At 45.4% G+C, this 21,882-nt stretch overlaps 2 protein-coding genes across 2 annotated transcripts in view; one reads left to right on the top strand and one right to left on the bottom strand.

Moving 5' to 3' along the window:
- The window catches only part of MTHFD1 (methylenetetrahydrofolate dehydrogenase, cyclohydrolase and formyltetrahydrofolate synthetase 1), a 60,114-nt gene extending 57,178 nt beyond the window's left edge, over positions 1–2,936 (bottom strand). Inside the window, exon 1 of the mRNA XM_018556593.1 lies at positions 2,790–2,936. Coding sequence (XP_018412095.1) covers positions 2,790–2,827 — 38 coding nt within the window. The 5' untranslated portion in view covers positions 2,828–2,936. The remainder of the gene's footprint in view (positions 1–2,789) is intronic.
- A 3,445-nt stretch (positions 2,937–6,381) lies between these two features.
- Positions 6,382–21,882, top strand: part of LOC108786685 (coiled-coil domain-containing protein 170-like) — a 37,376-nt gene continuing 21,875 nt past the window's right edge. Inside the window, exons 1-5 of the mRNA XM_018556036.1 lie at positions 6,382–6,501; positions 7,431–7,489; positions 7,848–7,896; positions 16,901–17,014; positions 20,440–20,684. Of these exons, the coding sequence (XP_018411538.1) occupies positions 6,382–6,501; positions 7,431–7,489; positions 7,848–7,896; positions 16,901–17,014; positions 20,440–20,684 (587 nt within the window). The remainder of the gene's footprint in view (positions 6,502–7,430; positions 7,490–7,847; positions 7,897–16,900; positions 17,015–20,439; positions 20,685–21,882) is intronic.

Genomic DNA, 21,882 nt, shown 5'->3' with positions numbered 1-21,882 from the left:
AAAAAAAAAACCTGAAGGTTTATCATCACTAACAGGCCTAAGGGGTTTTACCTGCTTAAAAGGAGAACTATGGGGTCAGTGTTTTTCCCCATGAGAGGGGAATCCAGCCCCTCCCCCTGTCACGGCAGAGAGCCGTGACAGGATCTCTGCCGATCTACTGAGCCGACCTGTGACAGTCTCATTGTCACAGGTCGGCTAGAACTATGAGGTGAGTGAAAAGCACTCCTCATACTTCTCCTTTAAGCATTAGAGGACTACAAATCCCACTATAAAAAGGTGAGGGGGCTCAAATATATAGGAGATAAGTCCGGGGGGAAAAAAAAAAGTAGTGGTGACATCATGACTGAGCTGCAGGATAAAACTACAGGAGGAGGCAGAGACAGGACCAACCATTCTGAACAAACGAGAGCAGCCATGACCGGTCTTTATTACAGAAAGCTCCAAGTTTCACAATGGATTACTGCACAGATCTGGAAGCAATATACAAAGCTCACCAAGATTCAAGGAAGGGTACACAACTCTAGTATTTAGATATTTGGTTATCCCAAAGTTCAGCTTTAAAAATAAACAATTCAAAAACCATCTCACAAATGCCACCACTGAGAACGGAATTGGCGTTACACCATTGCCCGTGTTCTATCGAAAGTTCCAACTCCTCGAGTTCTCCAACCATCTGACTTACAGTTTCGTTAGAAGTAAGAGGTTTGGCCGAGAAGGCTGTACTGCACGTGGGCCACCCGGGCATTTCCTTATACAAATGGTACACAGCAATAACGTATTCAAATAAACTAGGTTTACACTAATCCAGCACGTTATTAATGTCAGGTGCAACACAAGCGGCGGCCATATTGAGCGGGGCACCTGAGATTAATAACATGTTGGATTAGTGTGATGCTAGTTAATTTTAATACTTCATTGCTGTGGTGTATGTGTATAGGGCCATGCCGCGGCTGGCAGTCGTGCAGAAGAGCTTTCTTCACAAAACTTCTAAGTTCCAACTAAACCGGAAGTCAGGCAGTTGGAGAACTTGATAAGTTGGAACTTTCGATAGAACACCGGCAATAATGAATCTGTTGCAACAGTAATCTTTATCAGTAGGCACCGTGCCACCTTGGTGACCCTTAACCCCCTTCAGCAATGTTTGGGATCAGATTATGCCCAGATCTGGGAGAGATAGACAAAGCTGTCCAAGAAGAATACCCAGGACTCTTGTATTTAGACAATTTGTGCTTATCTCGGAGTTCAACTTTAACCCATCTGCCATGAAAATGATTATTGTGTCCTGTCACCATCAGGTGATCAATGCCCATTCCTATCACCACTATGAGGGACGGAAGCAAGGGGAAATGTCACTAGTTGAAGCACAAAAGTGATACAAGCTGCAAAGTCTAAACTTTTTATTCAAAAAAAAAGAAAAAATAGCTTTAGCTGAAGCGGTCAGAGCAAGCTGGGACCCGCACTTCCTTCACTGCTGGGACCAATGTAGGGGGACCCGCGCCTCCCTCCATGCAGGGGGACCCGCATTGGGACCAGTACCTCATGCTCCCTATCCTCGTCTACGTACTTGTATGACCTCATAGACTTAACTCTGTCTTCTTATGCAAGTTCTATCAGACCGATCGGAGCTGACCTTAAATTCTGGCCGTCCGCTGTCACATGATTATACTGAACCTTGATCATGAGTCCCCCATTATCTACGCTTCATCACCATCATCCAATTTCCTGTTCACGTGTTAAGTCACTTGTTAGACCTTAAGGGGTAGCAATGTGCAGCCAGGTCCCCAATGTCCTGACATAACCTCAAAGCAGGACTCCAGACCCAGAAAATAATCATTCTTAGAGTTCACATCTTCCTGCCAAAATGTATGATCTCAGGTCATCTAACCAGAGAAAAAAAAATCCCCTGTGTACTCACTGATCTGTAGCATATATTATACTGGAAACAATTGTGCATCTATGTGTATTAATTTGCTTTCAATTACTGCATTTCAATATGAAGTCAATACAAAGTTTATGGTATAGCATGGCGGGGGACGGTATTGGGGTACGGTATAGCTTGGCGGGGTACGGTATAGCTTGGCGGGGTACGGTATAGCTTGGCGGGGTACGGTATAGCTTGGCGGGGTACGGTATAGCTTGGCGGGGTACGGTATAGCATGGTATGGGATATGGTATAGCATGGTATGGGATATGGCGTATGGTATATGGCGTATGGTATGGCATTAGTTAAATAAATTAATAGTAACTCTCAAGCAACCAGAAACAACATTTAGCCGGAATCTACCAATGCCTGTGGATGCCAGATAATGGGGAGTTTACTGTGGACAGAAGAGACCCCCTTACCGCCCAGCCATAGCCTGCTATCCAGGTGTAAAGGGGGGAGGGGGTAAGGGGGGTGAGATTTATTTGGACACACACCTAATCAATGCATTCAATTTCTACCCGATCAGGCCAGCCCTTGTACAACTGGGAGGTAGATCTAACCCCCCCAACTACACAATTTACCCCTTCCTGTGGGATCTTCTGTAAAACGTCCTATAGGCAGACCATTAACCCCTTCACTGCTGATTTATAGTCCTGCAGAGGTCCCACCACAGTAGACAATTAACCCCTAGTGTGCTGAGGCCTCTGCATGCAATGACCCCCTTTGCTACAGCCCCTTGCAACAAGTCACTCCAACTATGCAAGCTGTTAACCCCTCACGTGTCGCAGGACTTTTAGAAAACTCCAGCAGAAGTCCTCCCCCACAGCATGACACATGGACCCCTTCAGCGAGCCGGCACACTCACCCGGAGGCCACCTTCCCGCTGAGGACCTGGGCCGGCATGCTGGTTGCACAGTGCAAGGGGACTCGGCTCCGCACAGCTCCGATGGTGCAGCGCTGGCTGGGCTCCGCACACTGATGTAGGACTCAGCCGTCTACCCGCGTGGAGGTGAAAGACTCAGACTGCGCATGCGAATCCCGGACAGAGGGCGTGGCCACTCGGCATGTGGGCAGAGACAGGGGATGGACCCGCCAGCGGGGAGATTATCAGCTCATACTATACCTTGACAGCGGGGATGTGGGCGGGGCTAGTTTTCGCCTGAGCACATGACAGAGAGGAGGTGCCGTAGAGAACTCGCGCGGTGTGTGACTTCCGGGGCTGTTAGGAGGCTCGCTGCTCCCCTAGGCTGATGAGTGTGTATTGAAAAGGGGCGCCCACTGCCGCCTAGTAATGAAAAGTAGGCGCTGATGGGGAAACAGTCTCAACCAACCAGCGCCCTGCAGAGGTCATGTGACACCTATCTTGGTGTCCGGGACTAAAGCTGGCCATACACCTTACAGTTTTATGCAGATTTAATGTGGTCAGATGGAAAAGGTGCAACAGATTCCTCCATCTACATTTAACTGTGTGGATGGAGTAATCTCCACCTGGGCCAATCTGTTGCACTTTTTCCATCTGACCACAGAAAATCTGCAGATAATTGTAAGGTGTATGGGCACCTTATCCCCCTTATCCCTCCTCGGCTCACTTCACCGCCTAATACTGTAAATGTGCTCCATTAACTCGGTCTGGCACCCGGCCACAATAATGGAAACCCTCTATCTCCGGCTTCCCTCTATGTCACTTGACATGAACCAATCAGAGCGCGGCTGGAACCGGGGGTACTGTCCGAGCGAACACAGCAAAGGGGTGTCCGTTTCAACTTGGGTGTGTGTGTATATATCTATATATATATATATAATATATGTCTGGTAGGAATTTTAGAAAAAAGAACATTAAAAAAAGTGTGTGGGGTTTCCTTTCAAAGCCATACCAAGCCCTTAAGGTCTGGTAGGAATTTTAAGGAGGATCCCCCACACCCAAAAATGAGGAAAGAAATATGTGGGGTCCCCCCTAAAATTCCCAACCAGACCCTTGATCTGAGCATAGGCCTGGCAGGAAAGGGGGGGACGAGCGAGCGACCCCGCCTCCCTGCCATACCAGGCCACATGCCCTCGGCACTGGGAGGGTGCTTTTCCAGTGTCGCCCCTGGAAAAGCACCTGACGGGGACAAGGGCCTCTTCCCCACAAGCCCTAGGGCGGTGGGGGTGCAGGCAGGGGAGCTTATTCACATCAGGGTACCCCTTTTAAAAAGGGTCTCCCAGATGCCCCCCCTTGTGAATGAATACGGGGTGTTGTACCTCTACCTATTCACTAAAGGGTTAAATAAAAGTTTTAGAAAAGAGGCCAGACTTTTGAAAAAATCCTTTAATGGAAAATAAAACAAAAGACAAGTTTTTGACATGTCTTTTATCAACCCCCCCCCCCCACAAAAAAATGTATCCACCAAAGTAATCCAGGGTCAATCACGGTGTCCAGCATTGTCCACGACAACAACTCGACAAAATAAATAGAAATCATTTTTTTTTTTAAACGACGCCCGCCAACCTGTCCGCTCGCGAGGAACTCCTGCACAGAATGGCATTTTGAGAGATGCCGGCAAAATACAGTGGTGCGGCATCAGACAGGTGAGCCTTGACTTTGCTCAATCATGGCTCTTACAGAGTACTGTGCCCTGATTGGGCAAAGTCATAGGCTGTAGCCAATCGTGGCTCACAAGGCACTGTGTGGTGCTCACAAGGCACTGTGTGGTGCACAGTGCCCTGTGGGGCGCTCAGCGGGATAATAGCCCGCCAAACGCCCTGACAGTTTGTGTGTTCACCGAACACACGAACTGCTGATGTTCGTGTCGAAATCTTGCTCGACTCGAACATCGAGCCCATCCCTAATGGGGACACCTAATGTAAGGGGGGCACTCTGATGGGGAGACCTAATGTAAGGGGGCACTCTGATGGGGACACCTAATGTAAGGGGCACTCTGATGGGGACACCTAATGTAAAGGGCACTCTGATGGGGACACCTAATGTAAGGGGGCAGGGGCTGACTGGCAACTTTTAGCCCAGGGGGCCCCCTGTAAGGGGGGCACTCTGATGAGGACATCTAATGTAAGGGGGAACTCTAATGGGGGCACCTAATGTGAGGGGGGCACTCTGATGGGGACACCTAATGTAAGGGGCACTCTGATGGGGACACCTAATGTAAGGGGCACTCTGATGGGGACACCTAATGTAAGGGGCACTCTGATGAGGACATCTAATGTAAGGGGGCACTCTAATGGGGGCACCTAATGTGAGGAGGGCACTCTGATGGGGACACCTAATGTAAGGGGGCACTCTGATGGGGACACCTAATGTAAGGAGGGACTCTGATGAGGGGACCTAATGTGAGGGGGCACTCTGATGGTGACTCCTAATGTAAGGGGGCAATCTGATGGGGACACCTAATGTAAGGGGGCACTCTGATGGGGGCACCTAATGTGAGGGGGGCACTCTGATGGGGACTCCTAATGTAAGGGGGCACTCTGTTGGGGACATCTAATGTAAGGGGGCACTCTGATGGGGACATCTAATGTAAGGGGGCACTCTGATGGGAGCACCTAATGTGAGGGGGGCACTCTGATGGGGACACCTAATGTAAGGGGGCACTCTGATGGTGACTCCTAATGTGAGGGGGCACTCTGATGGGGACATCTAGTGTAAGGGGGCACTCTGATGGGGGCACCTAATGTGAGGGGGGCACTCTGATGGGGACACCTAATGTAAGGGGGCACTCTGATGGGGGGCCCGTTGGAGGGGGCACCTAATGGAAGGGGGCACTCTGATGGGGGCACCTAATGTAAGGAGGGACTCTGATGAGGGCACCTAATGTGAGGGGGGCACTCTGATGGTGACACCTAATGTAAGGGGGCACTCTGATGGGGACACCTAATGTAAGAGGGCACTCTGATGGGGACACTTAAGATATGGTGACACCTAATGTAAGGGGGCACTCTGATGGGGGCACCTAATGTGAGGGAGGCACTCTGATGGAGACACCTAATGTAAGGGGGGCACTCTGATGGGGACACTTACGATATGGTGACACCTAATGTAAGGGGGGCACTCTGATGGGGACACTTACGATATGGTGACACCTAATGTAAGGGGGGCACTCTGATGGGGACACTTACGATATGGTGACACCTAATGTAAGGGGGCACTCTGATTGAGACAAAGAACAAACATGAGATTCGGTCCTCTGCTGGAAGACTTTGAGTCCCCCTGGCATACACTTTAGTACACAGTAGTAGGCTCCTCCTTGGTTGTGAATGAATATTAGTGTTAGCAGCACGCACTTGGTGACAAGCAGTTACTACAACAGTTGGGTATGAGGACAGGTGTTGTCAGGTCCCCATAGGAACACGCACCGCCCTCCACTCTGCTAATAGTAACCTGTGTGCTGCCAAAGCTCCGGCCGATCATCCCTCAACCACAAGCCTGCTGTACCTGGATCAGAAATTTCAGCTTCTCTGCCGTCATGTCTGACGTTTCCAGTCCGTACAGCTATGACGACAGGATCGACCGGCTGTTTGATCGAACTTCATCCCCCAGCAGAAGCCGTCCTAAATTTGGGGGTTCACGCAAGAAATTTCACGAGGTAATGTGTAAATGTGATAAAAACAATGGAGGGAAGTTAACAAAATTGGAGCAGCTGTGCACGGCAACCAATTAGCTTCGATCTTTCATTTTCAAAGCTCATCTAAACAAATTGAAGGGAGAATCTGATTGGTTACTATGGGCAATTGTTCCAGATTCTGTCTGCTCCAGTTTTGATGAAATCTTCCCAGTTTGTGTTGTCTTCACAAGTCCGGCCATGTGCACAGGGGGTTGTCTGCTTGTTAAAGTGAACCTGTCACGTTCTCAGGGCCCGTTCACACCAGTTGCAGTGCGTTCCTGCCTGATTCTGGCTGGAACTCACTGCCTCGCTTTGCGGCCGGCTCACTTTTTAGTGGGGCAGGAGGGGGGCGTGGCAGGCCATTGAAGTGAATGGCACCGTAGACACGCCCTCCGGCCGCAATGCGATCGCCCACACGGGATTGCAAGGAACATTGGGCCTGCGGTGCGATCAAAATAGTGCTTTCAGCACTGCAACTGGTGTGAATGGGCCCTCAGAGTAGCAGGTGCTCTTTATAGCTGGCTGTCTCTGCTGCTAAGACCCCCTCCATGCATGAAAAATGTAATGTAATACTGCATTGTGGCCACTAGATGGAGCTGAGGAGCATAAGGAATAAATATATATTTCCTGTGCTCCTCAGCTCCATCTAGTGACCATAATGGGGTATTACATTCAGCCTGAACAGAAATAATATAAGAACATTTGTTTTTGCCTCTATCCGCACAGAATGGACTTCACAGAGATTCACAGGGCAAATGGCTCTATGAATTGTTTATACACCACAGTATGTCTCTTCTGCAATAAAAAAAAACTGTCTGTTTGCACATTTTTCAAATGTATGTAAGTTTCCATTTAAAAGTTTATTAATGTGTTTCAGCTTCAATCACCTCTGTTGTGTTTTTTTCCTGTAGGATTATGATAAAGATGATGTTTACACTAAGAATATTGACGGCTCCGTGAAAATCCCCAGGTAATTGTCCTTTCTGTCTGATTACTAATCAATGTGTAAATAAAGGATTTCCAAATCTTTGCTGAATATAAACAAAGCCCATGGAATGTGTTACAATTCGGTCATAATGTCACAAGGGAAGTATGGGGGCTGCCATTCCTCGCCTCTTTGAAATGATAGTTGCATGACTGCTGAGCAGCAAGCACACAGCAAACAGAATTTAGAACTCTTAATCGCTACACTTGTTCTGGATCATTCATTTACAAAGCAATGAAGCCAATACATCGGCTGGGCAGCCAGGTAACAAGTATTTTCTGAAGGAGAGGTCAGCAGTTGCAGCTTGTATATCTCCTCATGATGAGTTTCCTTTGTGAATCAGAAGTCCATATACCCATCGCACTCCTGACCGCTATGTCCTGAAACCACTGGTGGGTCCTGCAGTCTCCACCGGATGGCACCATTACATACACAAAGCATAAATGGGGCACCGCCACTCCAAACTAGTAACAAAAATGTATCTTATTTGTGTATCACTCGGCTGTAGATCCTCAAATCATTCCAATGAGGGGAATTTATCAAAACCTAAGCAGACACAATCTGGAGCAGTTGTGCACAGCAACCAATCCGCTTCTCTCTTTCATTTTCCAACCTTAGCTGAGCAAACTCAAGAGAAAGGCTGATTGGTTGCCATGAGCAACTGCTCCAGATTTTGTTTCCTCCAGTTTTGATCAATTCCCCCCAATTTGTTTTGATGCACCTGGAATGCATGTTGTTGATTTGTTATTTTGGGCTACAAAGTGTAACTGAAGCTAAAATGTTTTTATTTACTTTAGGATAGGGAGTGGAGAGGGATTAGAAGCCCTGTCAGGTTTTTATTGCTGTTTGTGTCTCCGGTAGGAAAATTCACCCTCTCTAGTAGCCCTGTTGACCATTATCATTGAAAGTGGAAAAAAAATGATGTCACTAGAACAGGAATAGAGGGGAAATCTTCTGATGGGGACACTCGTTCTGGTGTCTTTCAAGGGAAATCTCCACAGTGGGACACAGAGGGCAAAAAAAAAAAAAGCTGTCCGGGTTTATTCCCTCCCTTACTCTATCCAAAACGTAAAAAAAAGTTTTGACTTCAGTTCTACTTGAATAGTGATACGTCTGTAAGGGTTTTACGCCAACTATCGGAGATGCCTTTCTTAATTCCTCCGTCATTTCTCAGCCCATGGGAAGCACAAATAAAAGTTTTGTTTAGACTGAAGTCTTTGTTTGCTGTTATGGATAACAACAAGGTCAAGCAGTACAAATATTTTGGGTCGGAATTGCAACACCGCACAGTAATTCCAACACAGAACAAACTGTGATATGTATTAGATTAGGAAGCAGAGACAAGGGATTCTTTTACAACATGAATCTTTTGTTATGAATGTTATTGTTGTTATTCCATGAATAAATGATATACAGGAATACAATATTCTGTACACATGACAAGCGTATAGACTGGGAATGGATAATAGGCCAGATATTTTTAAGGAGGACGGCCAGTGTGGATTTAGGAAGAACAGGAGGTTAGTCATCCTTTGTTAGTCATCATTGTTTTCACAATGCCTTAAATATTGAATACATTCTATGAATATGATATGAACCTCCATATGATATTCGCAATCAGTTGTCACATACTGTATGTCATGACTTTACTTTGGGAACGTGAAGAAAGGAAGCTATGACCCGGCCTCTCTAGCATGTTTTTTTCTCCCCTATTGACACCAAAGATTATATAGTTACTATATGCTGTTCTGGCTGTTGTGTTGGCTCATTGCACTCAAGCTGAAGTTTGGGTAACATTTTAGCCCTTGCATTGGGGCTACCCACACACATCACCCCTGCTGTGACCCTCCGTATCTGCCCCTGCTGTGATCCTCCACATCTGCCCCTGTTGCCATCCTCTGCATCGGCCCCTGCTGTGATCCTCCACATCTGCCCCTGCTGCCATCCTCTGCATCTGCCCCTCCTGTGATCCTCCACATCTGCCCCTGCTGCCATCCTCTGCATCTGCCCCTGCTGTGATCCTCCACATCTGCCCCTGCTGCCATCCTCTGCATCGGCCCCTGCTGTGATCCTCCACATCTGCCCCTGCTGCCATCCTCTGCATCGGCCCCTGCTGCCTTGCATCTGCCCCTGCGGTCACCCTCCCCATCTGCCCCTGCTGCCATCCTCTGCATCGGCCCCTGCTGTGATCCTCCACATCTGCCCCTGCTGCCATCCTCTGCATCGGCCCTTGCTGTGATCTTCCGCATCTGCCCTTGCTGTGATCATCTGCATCGGCCCCTGCTGTGATCGCCACATCTTCCCCTGCTGTGATCCTCTACATCCTCCCCTGCTGTGATCCTCCACATCCGCCCCTGCTTTGATCCTCCACATCCGCCCCTGCTGTGATCCTCCACATCCACCCCTGCTGTGATCCTCCACATCCGCCCCTGCTGTGATCCTCCACATCCGCCCCTGCTGTGATCCTCCACATCCGCCCCTGCTGTGATCCTCCACATCCGCCCCTGCTGTGATCCTCCACATCCGCCCCTGCTGTGATCCTCCACATCTGCCCCTGCTGTGATCCTCCACATCTGCCCTTGCTGGGATCCTCCACATCTACCCCTGCTGTGATCCTCCACATCTACCCCTGCTGCGATCCTCCACATCTGCCCTGCTAAAACCCTGCACACCTGCCTTGCTGTGATCCTCCACATCTGCCCCAGCTGAGACCCTCAGCTCCTGCTCTGCCTGAGACATCAGGCCCCCAGAGCAGCAGCATTAACATGTGACATTAACATTTACACAGACGTCATCAATGCAATACAGTAAGTCCCCTACATTCAAACATTCAAGTTCCGAACTTTTAAAGATGCGAACATGCGTTCTCATATCCAATCATGTAAGTTAATTCATGTGTCTGTCATGTGCATGTGCTTTTTTGTACTTTACCGTACAGTACTGTTTAGAATACAGTATCTTTATTTCAAGACCAGGATGTTTGGAAGTACCGGTAAGCGTAAAAGTAGCAGTGATGTATCTGGGTCCCTTGGCTAACTTTGTTGGACTTACGAACAAATTGGACTTACGAACGTGCTCTCGGAACGTAACCCATTCGTATGTAGGGGACTTACTGTATTGGGGTATTTTACGTTGTCTTTACAATTGTTTGTTGCCTGTGTTAGACTTATTATCTGGTGGGAAGGGGGGTGCACTTCAGATTTCTCTGCCTACAGGCTCCAGAGAATTAAATCCGGCCCTGACAGCACAGTGATGATGTTGGTGCTACTTTTATATGATCATAGCTTGGTATATAAAGGCATTTGCTGTTCACAAAGCAGATTCTTTTCATTGTGGCTATTGAACAATATTTTCTAAGGAAAGTTTTTGTACCCAGTGTTCAGAGATCCCTAAGAACGGCCTTCTAGGTAACAATTGCTGCTCTGTGAACAGAATGTACATTTTGTAACTCATTGATTGTGCTGTTTTACAGACATTACTATGACCTACCTGATGGCCGGGGAGAAACTAGAGTAAGTTACAATTACTAAATATATTTTGGATATTTCTTGCAGGGTGAACACATTCTATGGGGATAGTTCTGCAAATCTTTTACAGTAGAAGGGAAAATCAAACAAAAACTTTGATTTTTGGTATACTAGACAGAAGAATCAATGACGGGTCTCTTTTATCTCCAATGAATTTCAGGGCTGCAATTTTATAGTTATTAAGTAAGTAAAGTTTAAAGTGGTTCTCCAGGCAAAGGTTTTTAGATAAAGTTTAAAAAGTTAGTTTACTAACTAAAGCTAGTTTGTAAATGAAGTAGGCAAAGGTTATCAACACTGTTAGGTTTTTGTTTTTTTTGTGTGTGTCCTTTCTGGGGAGATTCACCCTCTTTGTTTGTTTTAGAGACCATTGTCACTGGCATGGCCGTCCCTATAATGAGGCCTCAGGCAGCATTTCTTTGGGTCACGTGGGGACCCGCATGCTGCCCCCTTTTTGGGCAGAGCGTTCCAGGTTGCTAAGAGCTCTTAGCAACCTGTGACGCTTTGGCTGGTGTTCCGTCCAACTCACTGAAGTCACTGGTTGCCCGGAGCTCAGCGGGACGCTCTGGGCAGCATCCAGCCAAGCTCCTGGCAACCAGTGACATCAGTGAGCTGGGTGGAACGCTGGAGAGATGTAACCACAAGCACCCCTTCACCAATCCAAAGCTCCACGCATGTACCCTCCTTCCCGGACCATGCACCACCAGCAAACTGAAATGAAAGACAAAACCTGCGCTTATGGAAGGAGAAAAAAGAAGAAAAACCGGACTAGCTAGAAGCTGCTAAACTCAGGCGGTGAGCCTTATAGGTTAATTGATCCACAGTACACCGCTAAAAGCCTCACAGTGTTACACCCAAATAAGTAGTGTTAAAATTCAAAAAATGCAATAAAGTATCAAACTTAATGTTCACAATAAAGTATCTAAAAAAAATAGATCTCTGTGTGAGTGAAATATTGTGTTTGAAATTACACAACTTGTGACAAATATATATATGCAAAAATCAACCAAACACAATGTCTGTTTAAACCTCTCTCGGAGGAAAAACAGGTGCACAAGTGGATATGTATAAATACAATTCAAGTGAATAAAATATATATGTACATTATATCCTAACGTAAAACAATTGGAGTGAAAAAATGCAGAAATGCAACAAAAATGTCCTACAAATGTGACAACAAGGCAATTTTCAATATGCCCAAAAATCTATAAGTCTGATGTGAAAAAAAATCCAAATAAGAAAATGAACCCAAATAAGATCCAAATCCAAATTCATTTTCTTATTTGGATTTTTTTCACATCAGACTTATAGATTTTTGGGCATATTGAAAATTGCCTTGTTGTCTACAGTGGCCAGATTATTATGACCACCTGACGTTTGTAGGCAAATTAGCTATAATTAGCTATAATTTCGCACTGAAGTTGCTAGAGGGCCAGACCATTATAAATAGGGAAGTAGGTTGTTTACCACGACAGTAGAAGTGATTTTTTTCTGAAGATACGGGTAAACAACGCGATTTAACAGCCTTTGAACGTGGGATGATTGTTGGCGCTCAAGCCATGGAGCGAGTATCAGCAAAACAGCAGAATTAGTTAAATGTTCAAGAGGGGCTCATTGTTAAAGTGTTTAAAGACTGGACTGTCAGCCGAAAACTGGGTCTGAACGTGCGAATTGTGGCCGTCAGCGACTAGTCAATGTTAGGGCAGAACGGAGAGTGGCAAGACTGGTACAAGACAACAGAAGGGCAACAGTGCAGTGTCAGATTCCTCGCATCACCTTTCAACATCTCGTGGAGTCACGAGGCGACACAACGAAGTCATCTCGTGGAGTCACGAAGAGGCCCAACGAAGTACTGATGGGGTGGTCATAATAATCTGGCCACTCAGTGTATATTGTATTCACTTGAATTGTATTTATACATATCCACTTGTGCACCGTTTTTCCTCCGAGAGAGGTTTAAACAGACATTGTGTTTGGTTGATTTTTGCATATATATATTTGTCGCAAGTTGTGTAATTTCATTCACAATATTTCACTCACACAGAGATCTGTTTTTTTTAGATACTTTATTGTGAACATTAAGTTTGATACATTATTGCATTTTTTGAATTTTAACACTACTTATTTGGGTGTAATACTGTGAGGCTTTTAGCGCTTTACTGTGGATCGATTAACCACCAGCAAACTGCCGCCCTCCCTCCCCTGCCCACCTCAGGGAGGGCAAAAATCTAGGGACACCCCAGGTCACTAAAACTGAAAGTGAGGGATAGTCCTAAATTTTCAGGTGGAACAGGAAGAGTAGAGAAGGCCTAGGAGCTTGTTCACACCTTGTCTATTGAGCTGCGTTTTTTTGCACGTCACTGCACATGTATGATGTGAACAATTGTTTTCTATGTGCCCCGTTTGCACCATACATGTGCAGTGGTGTAAAGAAAAATGCAGCGCAATAGACATAGTGTGACCAAGCGCTAACAGTAGGTTTTCCTCACTTTGCAGGGACATTGTCTCACTTCTTGATGTGTCTATTGGACAGGAAGTGAACGGAAATCTCCCTAATGGGACACACGGCAAAAGTAAAAACCTGATCAGAGTTTTATCCATTCCTTACATTATTCAAAGCAAAACAATATATTTTGCTTCAGATATTCTGTAACCAATGTGTACAGATGCAGCTGGTGTAGCGGTCTGTACACAGGACTTCCCAGCCCTGCAATATGGAGTGTGCACAATGCTCGCAAATGGCAAGCATTTCTCATGTGGTAGTCATGTGACTGTGCTGACCAATGAGCACTCGTCATTTCTGAGCATTTCTAAGCATTTTATACTGGGAGGGCTAGGAAGTCGGGCTGGTGGGGACTAAGTGCATCAGCAGCCGGGGAAGGTGGCCAGCTGCTGTAGTTAAGTTAATTTTTTCACATTTTGTGAGAAATTGAGCTTACCCTTTAAGGTTTACATTTATATTCCTGTATACCGGCCTGTTCCATGTCAGAGAGTTTGGGAGAGCCTAAAGCTGGCTTTGCACGGCTTGATTGTATCTCATTTAGCCCGCAGCGGCTAAAGTGGAGTGTAAGAAAATCATTTGATTCCCCCATCCACTTTAACACAGCGTGGATGGAGAAATCTCCACTGCCAGCTATTGTATTCAGCAGCCACGGCACCTGCGGTGGCCTGAACCTAGTGGCACTGCCAAACAATGACTGAATCTGGTAGGACGCAGTTTCTGTTTGATCGATAATTTTCTACTGTGTTTAGTCAATTGTTAAATCAACTTGGCTGATTGGTTCTTGCAGGGACAACTGTGGCTTGAATTTTGGCCAATTTAGCAGAAATCGTCTGAACTTTTATCCGTCAATGTCCAGCTTTAGTATTTTATGCTATCAAGATTATACCACTAGAGGGAGCTCTTGTAATACATATAAAATTTAAATGAAAATACAAATGAAATATAGAGCTCAGGGTTGCAGGCGCATGCACTAAGCCCAGTAGTTAAGTCCGGTGGATTATTATAGTTATAGAATAAAAACATTTTCTGCCCACTTAATCATGCAAGTGCAAATAAATTTAGCATGACCATAATTTTTTTCATTTGATGTGCCTCATTGCAGCAAGGGAAAAAATCACCAAAAAGTTATTTCCCGGTTGTCGTCTGTGCCAGCCGAGCGTTCACTGGCCTGTGTACAGATAGCTGGGTGGTATGGGACTATCGAGTGTCAGGGATCTATGTTACTAAAGCCAATATGTTGATTTATGTTATTTTCTGTGAAAGTCTGCAAAGGCCTCTTCTGGGAATTATTTAGTGTACCCGTTCTAATGTTTTATTTGCAGTTCTTATCCAGGTGAATAAATTTGATTTATCCCATTCTGAAGTCTGTTCTGTACTTTTTTGGGGGCTTTGTTTGTATGTTCTTTTCACTTGTTCCGGAACTCTGTTAGTATTATCCAACTGCTAGCTGTGTGAAGGAGATGAGTTAAGACAAGGAACCCATACAGGGGACCAAATAATTATAGCAGATCAAAGCACAATAACAAGTCAAGGGCATCATCGTGTTTTCATGTATTTCCATATGATGTTCTAGTCAAGCGTTCAGTTCAGAAAGCTAATGCACCAAGATGAAGATCCTTATTAATTTTCAATTAGGTCCAATGAGACTGGATGACCAGATCTCTCGTGGTTGCTCTGGGGCACTTCTCTTCCTCCTTTTTTCAGCTGCTTATTGACCACAAAATGTGATGGACAGTCTTCCTGGCCAATAAGCAGCAGAAGAGATCAGGAAGGGGCAAGCTGCAGTGTGGCCATAAGAGACTGGGCACTTCTCTTCCTCCTTTTTTCAGCTGCTTATTGACCACAAAATGTGATGGACGGTCTTCCTGGCCAATAAGCAGCAGAGGAAATCAGCAAGGGGCAAGCTGTAGTGTGGCCATAAGAGATAAGGCCGCTATTTGCTTAAGAGAGTGCGTCCGATTTAGGGGTACCGGGTCATTCTGCAAACACGGAACTTTATAGCTTCCTAAACTTAAGTAATATTATCATCAAAAGGTTTTTAGGCTATTTCAAATGTTGAATAAATCTCTTAGAATGGATGCTGCTCCTTGATGTGTAAAGGTTTTAGTTTCCTCCAGAATCAGCTGCTCCCCTGAGCACTAATACCCTATTTTAGGGTGACTCCTTTCCATTGTAGGGTCCTATGGGCCTCCCTTGTGGGCTAGTAAGCTGTGACTGTCTCCACAAACACGCAGACACAGCAGGGCAAGCCACTCCCCTGCTCCCCATTCTTCCTTCCTCCCTCCGAGCCAGTAGATGGACAGTGAGCTGTCCCTTGTGATCTTGTACTGGACAGGATGTTATGGGAAGTCGAGCAGAGAGGATAGAGGCCACGTGATCGGAAACATAATCACTGTAAGTGCTTGGGAAAGATTTATAATAAATATTTGTTTGATATGGATTCATTATTGGAAAAAAACCCCGCAAAATACATTTTTTTGCCTTCTCCATTGACTCCAATGCATTTTGACAAAATGTCCTGAATTTCACACAATTTTACAGAGAAATGCAAACTTGCTCATCTCTAAGAGCCAACTCACACCAGACCAATTCACACCAAATGCGATAAACACACAGCCTCTGGTGTGCAGTGCCTGTCACAGTGCCTGATCCCAGCACATCACACTGTGTACTTTTTTTGTTACCACTTTATTGAAATGTTGCAAGTTATATTTTATTCAGTTCTACGGGCACATTGGGGTGTGAGGCGGTTGTACTGGGTCACCTCTCGCCGTATTGAAAAAAGTAAGACATGCCTCACTTTTTTTTTCAAAGCACACTACCATGTTCCTACCACAATGCGGTGGTGTGAATGGGCACCATTCGTTACAAGGCAAATTGCCTTGTCTTGCGTTGGGGCTGCACTGGAAACAATGGCCAGCGCAGTTCCAACGCAGATGGCCCTTATAGTGACACAGCAGGAAAACTTTTTTTTTTTTTCTGTGGGAAACCGGTCCAAATGGCTCTTTGAGTGTTTAAGGTTGCTGACCCCTGGCCTAGGATGTTTGTATGGTGCTAAGGTTAGCTAACAGGAGTTGACTAGAGTAGGAGAGGGACATCACAAGACAGAAGGCCTGGGGTGGAGGAAGGAAGTATAATCAGACTCCGCACACTTATTTAGATATCAGTGAGATCTGTGGTCACCACTACTTATCCAGTATGGAGGAGCAGCAGTAGGAAAATACATTTCTGCCCATGAGTAAGGGGCGTTTATCATTTTAGTTCATCGCTACCCACTTGACCAACAGTAGACATGCCTAATTCTGAGCAACCTGCTATGTACTAAGTAGAATTTGAGCTCAGTTATGAGAAACCTTTTTTTTCTTTCAGGCTTCCTATAACACTGGGTGTAAAGACCAGCTTTCGAATTACAAGATTGCGGCTGAAGCTGCTCAGCATGAACATGCTGCATTGCTGGTGAGGAATACGAGCTTGCTGGCTGAGGTGAGGTCCATATGGGTATCACGGCATGAGAACAAGCGCTACATGTTAAAAGATTTGTCACATTCCTAAGAGATATCTCAGATTTGGGTGGATGTAGAAGTAATTATCTGATAGCTTCATATCTCTTTATAAGCTTTAACATGTTATTTCAAAAATGGCGGAAACATTTTTGAAATCTGCAGCTTTTATTAAAATAATAGCTGGAGATCCTGCCGTATGAAGGTCCTTGTTGAGGCACTTCCTGATATAGAGTGACAACACTTTATCCTGACTTCCCGGTTTATTTCTGTATTGTCACCGTGGCACACACTCTTCCAATGAAATACAAACATTAGGCTGTGTTGGCAGTCTATTCATAATGACAGGGATCCCAACCTGAAAAAAGTAATTTCAGGGAGGTGCCCTTCTCATTTCAGGGAGGTGCCCTGTGTCGTGTACCCCCCCATCCACGTGCGGGGGGGAGCAACCCCCCTGAAATGATGGCAGATAGTAAAGAAGCTAATGCTTCCCTTGCTGTTTTTTTTTAAAGTGTTATTTAGTTTTTATTCTGACAGTTGCTGCTGTCAGAATAAAAAAAACAAAAACCCCAGCATAGACATGAATAGCTAGATTGCTATTGGCTATTTCAATTTGCAATAGCCAATAGCAAGCTGGCTATTGCACCCACCCTCTCCTGTTGTCAATCAGCAGAGAAGGACCTGATGGAAAACTTCAGGTCCACCTCTGCTGATTGACAGCAGCAGTGGGTGCAATAGCTAGTCTGCTATTGGCTATTGCAAATTGAAATAGCCAATTGCAATCTAGCTATTCATTCTATGCAGTTGTTTTTTCGCTGACTGCCGCCGGCCCCGATGTCAGAAAAAAAAAACACAGCAGGGAAAGGTTTACTCTGCTAGATCAAGCAGAGAAAATGTTTCTCTCCCGGGCAGCCGGGAGCTGCTATCTTATAGTGGAAGACTCCCGGAACGTCTGGGAGAGTTGGGATGTCTGTAATCATCATCTCCGGTCTATAGGTACATACAGAAAGTGCTGTCCAGTCCAGTTCCCTTAAAAGAAATATGAAGGCTGCCATTGCTGGCCTTGTTTTGGGAATGCTTGTTCTAAATCTGCACCTCAAAATGACTAAAGCCAAGCCACTAGCGTTTTTAGAAGGAGCCCAGAAATGTCAGCCTGCATATCTCTCTCTTTTTTTTTTTTAACCACAGAGTTGCTCTGATCCCTTCGATAGGCATGGCAGGGTGAAGATCTGAACTTCTTAAAAACGTGCAGATCGGGGAGATGGCCCCAGGTTCCATGCAGAATTTGTTATTCGATTAGGATAGAGCTGCTTATAATAGGTGCAATTTCCAACAACAAAATGTACTTGACCGTCTACTAGTCCCAAAAGAGAGCCTCTTCTACTGTGTCAAGTGAGATCATGTGTCATCTGTACTTCCTGACTAAAACCTGTATCTCATCATGTAATGGTCTCTGTAAGCCCACCCGCACCCAACAATACATCATCTGACATTATTCTGAGATTGATCTTAATATCACCTCTCCCTTTTCACTCAACAAGTTCTTTTTATTAAGTAAATCTTCTGCAGGTAATAAGATTTTGTTGACTTCTATATAACTTTGAGTAAAGAAGCTGTAAAATTGGTGCATGATGGAAAGCAACGCTGTGTTTTGCAGTGAGGGCTTGTTCACATCAAATGCAGACCAGATCTGCATGAGTTTCTGCACACGCAGTGCAGTGTGCTATGCCGCATTTTTTGCCGTGTTTTGATGCGTTCCAGGCCGTTTTTGGTTTAAAAAATATATATATATTTTTAAAATTTAACATAAGCTTTCAGTGCGTTCCAGTGCGTTTGCATGCTTTTTTATGCGCTTGCATGCGTTCCGGAGCAGGAAAAATAGGACTTGCTGCAGTTTTTTTAACATGCTCTGGAACTGAATGCTGCGGTGTGAACTAGAGCCCAAAATACCATTGGAATACATTGGACGCAGTTTTGATTCGGTCTGTAACTGCTCTGCTCCTGGAACGCGCTTGTTGTGAATAAGCCCTAAAGAGCCATCTGAAATTAGGAGGAGATGTATCAGGGGATATATCTAAAACAACATTTCTTGATGGATATTCATGTATATACAGCTATATACTGCAGATAGAGGTCCCTGATAAAAGCACGCTTGTTGTGGCCCTCCTTTCCATCACAGTTCATTGCTATTACTAATTGTGTTGGTCTCCTCCTTCTTTTCAGTCAGTTGCTTGTGCACTACTCAAGAAGTTTAAATGCACTATATGGACAAAAAAAATGTGGACAAGCCTCCAAATGACTGAGTTCAGGTGTTTCCCTACAACATACAAAGACATTTTAGACAATTATGCATTTCCAATTTTGTAGTGACAATCATGCTGGAGGGGCCTTTTCTGTTCCATCATAGCTCCATAAAACATGGTTTGATGAGTTTGGTGTAGCTAGCACCAAGTCCTGGAACTAAGCCTAGTACACATTGTTGTAATCATTTTGAACACTAATGGTCGAATGGGCACAGGTTCCTACAGACCAGGTCCACAAAGACGTGCTCGCTCCCGTGATATACCTATATACCGTGATATACTATACCTTCAATACAAATTAGTAAACGAAACAGGAGATTGTAGCCCATCACAGGAGTGAGTGGCTACTTTACAACGCGCACAGGGACCATGGGGAACAAAAGTAGCCCCCCTCCAGAAGGAAGGACAGTGTCAGCACTAATTCAGAGATGATTTGAGGATCTTCAGCTGAGTGATACAAAAATAAGCTCCATATTTGTTCAGGTACTTGAATGTATTTTTAAGATGTAACTCCTGAGTTTAGTGTCACTTTAAGTTGGCAGTACACTGGTAGATTTTCATATGAATGCTCATATGAAAAATCTGGTCAGAACATTGGATAATGTCATCAGAGACTTGTAGAATGTCGTTCGAAATTTTGTTTAATTTTCCTTTTTATTTTTTGCAATGAATAGAGTTTCTCAAATAAAAACCACATTCGCTGTTAGAATTTCATTTGTTAAAAAAATTCATATCCATATTATATTATTATTATTATATATATAGATATTCATATCCATACATCCATATTCATTCAAATTGACGAAAATGATTGTCTATTTGACCTTATTAACTATTAGAAGAGTTTTTTCGAACAAAATTCCACCGTTGTATGGCCAGCATTAGAGTTGCATCGGAGACAAGGGAGCTTTATCATGATCTTGTGGTGCTAAACCCTTCAAAGCTCAGTTTATTCATCCATATAAAAATGCTGACACTTGGCTGGTATAGGAGTAGCTCAACCCATCATAATGCCAGTCACCTTCTCCACTTTGTGATGTGACTGGTGCAGTTTTCAGTATGCCATATACAGTATGATGACCCTGTACAATTTTGCCCTTTTTAGGTATCTGATCTGAAGCATAAATTATCTGCCAAGGACGTCTTCCTGAAAGAGCTTCAAGAAGAATTAGAAGGGTTCAAGGAGAAGAATGCTCTTCAGGCTTCTAAAATCAAATCCCTGAAGGACCACATGAAGGAACTGAGTTACGTGACCAGCGGGAAGGCTGGAGCGAATGCTGAGATATATTCTTTGAGGAGAGAGAAAAAGGAGCTAAATGAAAGGATAACTGACCTGGAAAACAGAGTAAGGTGGGTAGACTTTAGCAGATCAATGCGCCCAAAATTGGATCCTTCAGTTCTAAATGGATGTTGTTAGGTTGATTACGTACTCTGTTGTTATAGGTCTTAAAAGAGAACTATGGGTTAAGTTTTTTTCCTCTTAGTTCTCTTTAGGGCCACGGGAGGACATATACTAACCTCCTCCCGTGACCCAAAGCTCAGTATATAGTGAGATATTACCCACGGTATAATGAGACCGCCGCAGCCGGGACGGATCCCGACAATACTGTCAAGATCCACCCAGCTGTGTGAGTTACAGCCGGCTCTGCCTATCTAGAGGTAGAGCTAGCTGTGTCTGCCCCCTCCCTGTTTGTTCCTCCACCCAGCACTGGAGGATCGGAGAGGGGAAATCCCTACCGGGAGTCGGGAACTGACAATCACCGCTCTCTGCAGGGAGATGATCGTGAAGTGAGCGGATCGGCTGCATGTTTCTGCTCACTTCCCGATCAATAGAGCCGACCTTTGACAGCTTCTTTGTCACAGGTCGGCTCTAACTATGAGGATGAGTGGAAATAACTTACCTAATAGTTCTCCTTTAACCACTTGTCCTCCATGGCCGTTCCTAAACGACCGGACGGGAGCCTTATATGAGCGGGAGGGCGTCTTAAGACGTCCTTCCCCTCCCCCTGCTCGTGCGCGGCGCACAGCGAGCACACAAGTGGGGAAACTGACAGAAATGTAAGCAGCCAGCGATGGCTGTTTACATGATTCAAGCGATCAGGCTTCTCTAGGGCGGGCTGTGCGACTCTCAGGGCTGTCTGGGCTATGGTGTCTCTCCAGGGGTCCGCAGGTGGGCTGCACAGTGTCACTGAGCCAGAGAAGGAGAAGGAGGAGCAAACACAGATGCTACTGCCGAGGTCCCCAGTGAAGCGCAATCTTGAGCGTCCGCATCTGCCTGAAACCCGGATGTGACTCTGAGCTGCAGGCAGATGCGGCTGCCCGAGATCGCGCTTGCCAGGGACCTCGGCAGCCGCATCTGCCAGAAAATTTAAAGTGCTGGTGTCGGCACTAAGTGTCTTGTGTCCGGGTGCCCGCTAGCTGGACAACAGAACATAAGACTCCAAAACCGAACTGTCCGGGTGCCCGCTCGCTGGACAACACGACACAAGACTCCAGAACCGGACTGTCCGGGTGAAAACCAGACGGGTGGCAACCCTATGCAGAGCCA

Source organism: Nanorana parkeri, unplaced genomic scaffold, assembly GCF_000935625.1.
Source record: "Nanorana parkeri isolate BGI_ZX_2015 unplaced genomic scaffold, ASM93562v1 scaffold12, whole genome shotgun sequence".
Lineage (NCBI taxonomy): Eukaryota > Metazoa > Chordata > Amphibia > Anura > Dicroglossidae > Nanorana > Nanorana parkeri.
Note: the sequence above shows the minus strand (reverse complement) of the source record. Positions and strands in the feature narration are given on the sequence as shown.